Source organism: Oncorhynchus nerka, linkage group LG18, assembly GCF_034236695.1.
Source record: "Oncorhynchus nerka isolate Pitt River linkage group LG18, Oner_Uvic_2.0, whole genome shotgun sequence".
Lineage (NCBI taxonomy): Eukaryota > Metazoa > Chordata > Actinopteri > Salmoniformes > Salmonidae > Oncorhynchus > Oncorhynchus nerka.
The window spans coordinates 42,680,693-42,690,283 of NC_088413.1; the positions used below are offsets into that span (position 1 = coordinate 42,680,693).

The window sequence follows — 9,591 nt, forward strand, 5'->3', positions numbered from 1 at the left end:
ATTGCTCCCAAGGATGAACCAGACTTGTGGAGGTCTACCATTTTTAAGGTCTTGGCTGATTTCTTTTGATTTTCCCATGATGTCAAGCAAAGAGGCACTGAGTTTGAAGTTAGGCCTTGAAATACACCCACAGGTTCACCTCCAATTTGACTCAAATTATGTCAATTAGCCTATCAGAATCTTCCAAAGCCTTGACATCATTTTCTGGAATTTTCCAAGCTGTTTAAAGGCGCAGTCAACTAAGTGTATGTAAACATCTGACCCACTGGAATTGTGATACAGTGAATTATAAGTTAAATAATCTGTCTGTAAACAATTGTTGCCAAAATTACTTGTGTCACGGACAAAGTAGATGTCCTAACTGACTTGCCAAAACTATAGTTTGTTAACAAGAAATTTGTGGAGTGGTTGAAAAACAAGTTTTAATGACTCCATCCGAAGTGTATGTTATCTTCTGACTTCAACTGTATACATGAAAGTATTAAACCCCCCTCTTGATGTTGTTCCTCTAGGTCAAAGGTAAGGAGGTGGTCTCCAGACACGACATCATCCCCAACACCACCACCCGCTGGATCCGCTTACGTGACTGCGAGCTTCATGACGAACACGCAGACGAACTAGAGTTCCTGTCGTCACGCCAAGTTGTCTTCACACCGCCACCCTGCCGCCGCTTCCAGCTGCTCGCCTTCCACACGGCCTTCGCTGAGAAAACCCTCCCCTTCACGCTGCGCACTGTTGCCTCCGTCCGCGGCGCCGAGGTCACTCTGCAGTCCTGGCTGCTGATGTCACAGGGGTTCTCGTCCAATCGGGACACGTTGAACCTCATCCCCTGCGAGAATGTGGCGGTAAAATAATAATAGAATATTGTGCCTCTTGCAGTTTTATTATTGAACTTCACTTCCCTCAGTCATTTGCTAACATTGATTATCATGCTTACTCCTAGATCCGCTACCCCATCCCTGAGATTTGGGCCAAGAACTTCCGTCGGGACGGGGTGATGGGGGAGAGGTCACTGAAGGCGAGGTTCAACAAGGGTGCCAGCTTCGGCACGGCGAGTACTTCCGGGTCAGAGCCAGTGATGAGGGTGACCCTTGGCACGGCCAAGTATGAACAGGCTTTTAAAGCTGTGGTGTGGAGGCTCAGCCGCCTGCCTGACAAAAACTCTGGTAAGAAGTTGTTGGGGTCAAACTCAGTAAGAGAACTATTCCTATTCTCATTGTAGAAATGCAAAAAAAAAACACAGCTATTTCACTAGCGGTGCACAAGCCTTTGGTAAGGAGGGCATGAGTTTGAGGCGATACCCTGCTATTGTCACTGAAAAGGGCTAGATCTATATTTGCTTTACCAGTCACACCTGACAGCGGAGACATGGCTCATTTCAGACACTACGGGTAGGTTTCCCGGACACGGATTAAGCCTGGTCTAAAAACACATTTGAAATAACATTTGAAATAGCTCTTTATCTATTTCACTAGGCGTAATCTGTGTCTCCATGTGTGGAGGATCAGGTCCATTCCCTTGTATTCTCATTCTTCCGACGATCCATTTGAGGTTTCATCACAGTGCCAGTCTGTATTAGTGGAGCTGGTTTGTAATTTCACCCAGCTCAGAGGGACAGGACATGGGGGATGTCTCTATTTCACCCAGCAGTGAGAGATTATGAACATTGATCTGTTTCTGCTGTCATTACACTGTGCAGACTGTCAATAGTCCTTACCCCAGGCACTGTCAATATCCTAGTGTGCGTATGTGTTATAGAGTTGTTTGTGTGTGTACATGCAGGCATGTATCCGTGAATGATTGCGTGCGTCTGTGCCCGTGTGTGTGTGCGCCCATGCACGTGTCTGTGCGTGTGCATGAGTTCGCCCTTGTGTGTGTTCTCCTGGTCCCAGTCCAGTGTTGGTATGTCTCTGTCAGAATGCGGCCCCCTTCAGGCCTTTCAATAGGCTGTCAGCATGGTTGCCTGTCCTGAGTACTGATTGGCCAGTCAAAGCCCTGGCTGTCACCATGCATTACCTCACAAACCCAAAGGCCACAGGCTTCTATTGTAAATACATGCTCTGCCACGGGCTGCTCCCCCCACCCCCACCCTCCCTTCTATTGTGGGCCCCTCTTTTTTTTCTCTCCCCCTTTTTCTTCTTTCTCTCTTTACCCTCAGCCTCTCGTCCCCCTCTCTCACTTTTCGTCCCTCTCTCACTTTTCTTCCCCTTTCCCCTCTCTTTAGCCCTTGCTTCAGCTCCCCTCCCTCCTCCTCATCTCCCCCTCTCTACTTAACTGGGCCAAACCTGCCCTCCATTTTCTCTCTCTCTTTCTTTTGTTTGCACTGTCTTTTGTCTTTCTGTCTGCCTTGCTTTTTCTTTCTCTCTCCTCCTTTGTGTTCCTTCTTCTTTCTTCATGCTCATTCGTCCCTTCGTTATATGTGTGCTACAGTCCACACGGTGATGCCAACTTTGGGGCTGTAATTCCCTGCGCCACAAATGAGAGAAGCATGGTGGTATGCTGGTTAACATTTCACTGCTACAGTCCTCTACTCCAACTGTACAACAGAGGATATTCTTTCTGACCTCCGACCTCACGGCACTTCCTGTTTTGACCCCTCTTGGTGGCCGTCCCGTCCGTGCTCAGTGTCATGATGTTCTTGGCACAACTCTCACCCTCTCTGTGACCCTGTCCAGAGACAACTGCTAGCCCCTTCCCCTAGGCACTTCATGAAGACCGGAACGAATTGGATAGGCAAAGCAATAGTTGTGTTGTCACCTGATAAGTTTGATGTAGATTTCAATGTTGCTTACAACTATCCAATCTACACGTGTTTAGGGGAAAGGATTTGCTCTCCCTTTCTGTGCTGTGTGTGTGTGTGTGTGTGGGGGTGTGTGTGTGTGTGTGTGTGTGTGTGAGCGGACCCACCGGGAGGACAATCCTACTCGACCCAGAGTGATCGCTGATGATGAACGTGTGTGTTTGCGTTACGTGGTGTGTGTGTTGATGTGTTCGTCTGCATGTGTGTTTAATGTACGTTTGTGTCTCCCCCTGGCAGCGTTGGGTCACCCCCACACCTTCTTCTGTCGTCTGGAGCTGGGTTCGGACCGGGAGGTGCCAGCCTCGCTGCAGAGCCACCTGGAGGTCGAGTTTGACATGCCCGCCGCCTCTGCCTCCAAAGCCACCGTCCGCTCCCTCTCTGTAGAGGACAGGGCAGACGCCAAGAAGTGGATCAACTACAAATCACACTACTCCTACCAGGTAATAAACCAGGGTGTTTGTGCGTGGAGCTGTAGCCTTTTGTGAATGGGCTGACATGGTAAAATTACATACATACACGTTGGGTGTCCTCCATAACCTTCTGGCTCAGCTGCGGGAGCTGTTTTCTGTTGTGTGTTTGCCCGTCCAAACATGTAATTAGGCACGATGAGCAACCCCCTCTGGCTCCCACTAACAGTAGCTAACACGGTAGTCGGCACAGTTGCTGCAGATCAACACAAACAACAATTTAACGCAGGGCCTGTATCCACAAAGCATCGAGGAGAGTAGGAGTGCTGATCTAGGATCTGTCCTTATAGTTTTATTCATAATGATCTATACGGCTAAACTGATTATAGGTTAGCGCTCGTACTCAGAGACGCACAGCACAATAGCAGGATAGCCATGTTATTATACAGTGAGCTACACTATAGTAGTAATAATAGCAGTGGTTTGGTTCTCCTAGAAGTATTTTAGGTCACAAGGACCATTTCAAATGAAAGATTTTTAAACTAGGTCAATATCCTTCACATTGGTTAATATAAAGTACATTGTAGAGACTGTGTGTAACAGGTTAATTCCCACGTGTACGCTTAGTAGAATGCTTCAAGAGCACAATTGAGCGTTAGACAGATGACAGCTGGCAAGGATCAGCTACTAGTGGTCCTATAACTAGCGTGGATAGCCAGAGCCTAGTCCAACCCGGGGATCTATATCTACATCCAGGTCAAGCCAAGGCATCAGCCAGGGTCGACACCTCACCAGAACAACCTAGTTTACGTGGTAGGCAGCGCTACGCCACTAACCTCTGCTCAGACCTTCCGCAACCTCCGACTTCTCTCTTCTCTAAACGGAGACATAGATGGATTGCCTTGATTGTGTGTGGGAATGTAGCATACTATTTATCTGTCTCATCACTGATCTCACTGTACGGGCTATGATCGCCACCTTGTGGCCAAAGACAATCACACCTTCATTTAAGTAGAAGGTATTGCTCACTGATCTCTCGCTGTTCTTATACAATACAACTCTATGTCCATTTAGTTACAGCAAACAATGGAAATGTGTCTTCTGTTCCGTTCTCAACCCCCCTCCAGACAGCACACATCCCACATACAGCTGAGACGAGCACAGGGACAAGCTGCATTGCAGTTCTTGTTTTGAGACTCCGCAACAGATCTATGGAGATGTTTAGTGCTTATAAGCAGTAGGCCTCCATAGGTGTCCTTGTGTTTTTTGCCTTTCTGACCATGTCGCCCCTCCTGTCCCCCAGGTGCCTATAGAACAGAAGACAGGCGGCCTCTCAGAGAGCAGCAGCCCTACACTGGACCAGGACCAGCCTGGAGAATGTGCACAGCAGTGAACACACACACGGATGTAGGGAGGGCGGGAGGATTTGATGACTGCTTTTTTCACAGGAGAAGGGAGAAAAGTCACTTTTTGCACTTTGAAGAACTGTACCGGAGGACTAGTTGGCTGATGTTTGTGCATAGATTGGATGTAGACTGTATGTACACTGGACATAACTGATTCTCGATAGGACATCAACTTGACATAGAATGGGTCTAGTGGTTGTAGACTGGACATAGACTAAATCTACACTAGACCAACTGGTTATAGACGGGTCGTGGACTGGTATGACTAGATGTACTGCCACCGGACAATTTATTAGGTACACCACCCCATTCACGAAAATGGATAGCTCCTACAGACAGTGAGTCACATGGCCATGGCTTGCTATATAAAGCAGGCATTGAGGCATTCAGTTACTGTTCAGTTGATTGTTAGAATGGGCAAAACAAGTGACCTAAGCAACTTTGAGTGTATTATGATCGACGGTGCCAGGTGCGCCGGTTCCAGTATCTCAGAAACGTCCGGCCGCCTGGGCTTTTCACGCACAACAGTATCTAGGGTTTACAGAGAATGAGGCGACAAACAAAAACCATCCAGTCAGCAGCAGTCCTATGGGCAAAAACAGCTTGTTGATCAAAGAGTTTGAAGGAATCAGCAAGAATTGTGCAAGTTAACAGGCGGGCCACAATCAGGCAAATAACGGCGCAGTACAACAGCGGTGAGCAGAACGGCATCACGGAACGCACAACTCGTCAGTCCTTGTCATGGATGGGCTATTGCAGCAGACGACCACGCCGGGTTCCACTCCTATCAGCTAAAAACAAGAGGAATCCGCTCCAGTGGGCATGCAATCACCAACACTGGACAATTGAGGAGTGGAAAATCATTACCTGGAACATGACAGTGAGTTCAGTTTACTTGAGTGGCCTAGTCAGTCCCCAGACCTCAACCCAATAGAGCATCTTTGGGATGAGATGGAACGGACTGTTCACAGCATGAATATACCGCCATCCAATCTGCAGCAACTGCGTGATGCCATCGCGTCCACATGGACCAACATCCCTGTGGAATGTTTCCGAGACCTTGTAGAATTCCCCAAATAATTCAGGCTGTTCTGGAGTCAAAGGGGGGTCCGACCCGGTACTATATGGGTGTACCTAATAAATTGGTCGGTGAGTGTAGATTCTGCTTTGTTGTAGACTAGATATAAACTGGACTAAACTGGTTGTAGAATGGATATGACTAGATGTAAACTGGATATACTCTACTTAAACTAGTCGTAAACTGGATATAGACTGGACTTAGACTAGGGAAACTCATTAGACTGGAGGCTAGTTAAGGATCTTGCTTTGTTCATTTGTTTATTTTCTTAAAAATGCTGATTTGGGCAGACTAGTCTTACTGAGGGAGAGCTATTAGTTTTATATGATGATTCATTTATTGTGAGTGGATCGGCTTGGCCTTGTGGTCTTACCCCATTGGGGTACAGCAAGGGCAACGTTACAGATCGTTCAGATAGAAATGCATTGCGCAAAACAGATGATTGTCTGTGAGAGTCAAATATTGTGGTATGATGGGGATTAGTCTGACATTGTAAAGCCTGGCATTTCAGTAAACCAGGACATTGAGATAAGTGAAATAAGTGCCAGGAGTACAGTCATTACAGTCTTAGTGGATTTCATGCACTCTTGAGGCTAATCAAAGCACTAGCTAATGTGCTTCTACAGTACGTGTTTGCTTCAGTGTTCATTGACCTTCCACACAATTCTCAATCAATAGATTTAAGAGGCTTACATTGGTTTACATAGTAGAGACAAAATGGCTCTTCAATATGCCCCCCCCCCAAGGTCTTACAGGTACTTCGGTCCTGTCATTTCACATAGTCGTCTTAACCAGTCTTTCCGTGAGTTAACAACAGTCAATACTGCAATTGGTGATGATGATGATGATGCAGAGTTCTAATACGCTAATGACAACATACTGTAGTTTGGCTATTTTGGCTGTACTTGGAAACTGCAGCATTTTTTTTTTTTAAATACATTTTTTGTTTTTATAAATGTGCTTTACATGTACAATGTGCATCCATCCGTATTACTAACATTGACTCAATGTGAACAAGATACTGTATGTACAAAACATAACTATATCCTGCATCTGCAGGTCTAAACACTGATGTCCACTTTTTTCTAGCTGCTCCGTTGTGTAGTTGATCACAATTGTAGGTTACTGTTGTCGTTCAGTTGGTACATTTTGTGCAAAAAAATGCTTCTTTATTGAAAATGGCCCTTACTTGAAGCATCTCAAAACATCCCTTAGCAGAGGGAATTTTGTTCTCAGCAGCGCAATAAATCAAACTCAACAAATGTACTGATAGGGGGGGGGGGGGGGTTGTTGTTGTTTAGGACAATGCACAATGTGTTTTTGTAGTGAGGAAACATGAAATAATTCATTGTAATTATATAGAGAGTGAATGGTTTATATATTTTTTCTTCTAGATGATTAACACGTTTTTCATGTAAAATTTTGTCAAGTGAGTGGAATGTTAGAAAATAGGTCTTAACGGGATCTGGGTTACCTAGTTTACCATCTCTGAGAAAAAAAACATGGAAATGGGTAAATCCAGATCTGGATGGGAAACTAGTCCAGAAAATCATATACAATAGAACATTTGAATAATTTGAAAATATGTTTTCAAGCTCAAGATATCTAGACCTCTTTTGAGACCTCATTTGATTTTCAAAGAAAAGCCTGTTGTATACATTTCAATGGTTTTCCAAGAAAACTTGAACTCCTTAGAAAAAAAACAACAACATTGTTATTTTTATTCTTTATGACAAAACACCATATGACTGTGCTCTGCTTCTGTGTACCTAAAAAGATGCATTGTGGGTCATGGGATTAGTCTATTTTGGTAACATGGTTTTGTGTTCCGTACATGGCAACTGTTTATATCATTAGCTGCAACCTGTAAATAATCCATTCTGCAACACTAGACGGATAAGATCTGTACCTTTGACAGATCCAATTGGAGAACTCAAGAATGCTAGAGGTATATTTGCTGAAAATTATACTTTAAACTGGAAAAAGTAATTAAATATATTTTTCTCTTTTGAGTATTGTTTTTTTTTCTTCTTTTTTTCTACTAACTCCAGGAGGCCCTGCAAAACAAAATATCACTAACACACAACAGACAGTTTCGACAATCCTAGAATACAGACTAGCTATTCTTGCGAATTCCTTTCTCTGCTGTTGCTTTGTTCTCTGTTGCATTATTCCTCACACAATCTGTGAGTAGCTACATTTTCTTCTTATTTACAATGACGGCCTACCGGGGAACAGTGGGTTAACTGCCTTGTTCAGAGACAGATTTTTACCTTGTCAGCTCGGGGGATTTGATCAAGCAGCGTTTCGGTTACTGGCCCACCGCTCTAGCCACTAGGCCACCTGTCGCCCCACTAGGCTACCTGCTTCAGTTCCATTCTAGTCCAGTTCCAGTCAACTCAGAAGTTCTATATGAAACATGAATAAAACAAATTACACCAGATATAAATTATTTCTATTGTCAAATCTGATTCCTCAATTCAACATTTACAAACTGGTTGGTCATCATAAAAATAAAAAATAAATGTTTTATTGTCATACCGGCTAGATACAGTGAAATATGTTGTTTTACCGGGTCATCCATAGTACGAGGTTCGGGAACCACCGCCCCCAATCAACTCGAGAACCAATAGAATCCAGCCTCTCTCGGCTGTGGTTCTCATTCTCCCTGTGTTGCGTGGCAACACCTTGGATTCCCCCAGTTCGATGACCTGCTCCTTGGTGTGTCTACGTTGTCTGCTTCTGAGAAGCGCCAGGATTTGGGTTCCAGGACGGGGGACCCCTTTGCTCCTCTTGCCCCCAGCGGAGTTGCCCATGACGCGCTGTGCTCCTCGTTAGAGCTGGGCCTGGTGTTAACACAGACCCACACGGCTCAGCAGCATCAGGACATGGCAGGGGAAGGGGGAAACCAAAAACCATTAGAGAGATGCATGAGGGAACTACTTGAGAAGAGCTTGTTGGATCTAACCTAAATGAACAAGTACCATCAATAGAGACTGCTCTTTCTGAACGTTTAGAGAGTCCATAGAAGGAGATGGGCGCCAGACACAAGTTGAAGATGTGCACGGCGATGTGAACGTAGCACACGCGCACACCACAAATGCCAACACATTCTGCGCAAGCAGGGCTACCACGTAGACCATGGCGGGCGTTCGAGTCTGTGTCCATAAGCAGACCGATAACTCTCTTGTAGCTAACACCAGGCACAGCAGCTAGCCAGCTAGCATTAGCACCGCTACATGGCGGTCAGCGTGTAGACTGACAGCTTTCTGGCGAACACTGTGAGTGCCCCGGCCAATTGGCAGTCGGCGTCAGTCGATGGCGTAGTGGAGGTACACGCCCATGTGGAGGTCTGCCAAGGCAAAGTTGCATAGGTGGGAAGTGGATGATTGTCAGTTTGTCATGGCTGGTCAGCAGGATGAACAGTACCAGGAGGTTAGCAAGGACGGCTAGCAGGCTGACCACCGACACCTGCATGAACCCCAGGCTCATCACGACCTCACAGGGGTTGAAGGTGTCCCAAAGGACCTCCTTGGATCGCTGAGTTTTGGCAGAGCTGGTCAGGTTGCAAATTATAGACTCCACGTGTCTAGAATATTAACGATCCACATGAGCATGGTCCCATACAAATAAACGAATAGGTTAAATACAGTCGCTAGTGAAAGTCTACAAACCCCTTGCACAATCTTCACGTTTTGCCTTAAAATTGTATCTAAAAAGGAATTACATTTTTCCTACTGATCTATAGAAATGATAGAAAAATGTCCTAATTAATCTAAAATAAAACATGAATACTTATTGATTGCTGATGTCTTCACACCCAGAGTTAATATTTGGTGGAACACCTTTTTTCAAATAAGATTCTACCAATCTTTACACATCTCTTAACCCCTGTGAGTC

The 9,591-nt window shown here is 45.3% G+C and overlaps 1 protein-coding gene across 3 annotated transcripts in view; it reads left to right on the forward strand.

The window, feature by feature from the left end:
* Positions 1-7,703, forward strand: part of ston2 (stonin 2) — a 53,824-nt gene extending 46,121 nt beyond the window's left edge. For all 3 annotated transcript variants that reach the window (XM_029687509.2, XM_029687510.2, XM_029687511.2), the window contains 4 exons: positions 513-845; positions 944-1,166; positions 3,038-3,240; positions 4,511-7,703. In XM_029687509.2, coding sequence (XP_029543369.1) covers positions 513-845; positions 944-1,166; positions 3,038-3,240; positions 4,511-4,600 — 849 coding nt within the window. In that variant the 3' untranslated portion in view covers positions 4,601-7,703. The remainder of the gene's footprint in view (positions 1-512; positions 846-943; positions 1,167-3,037; positions 3,241-4,510) is intronic.
* Positions 7,704-9,591: the final 1,888 nt, after the last annotated feature.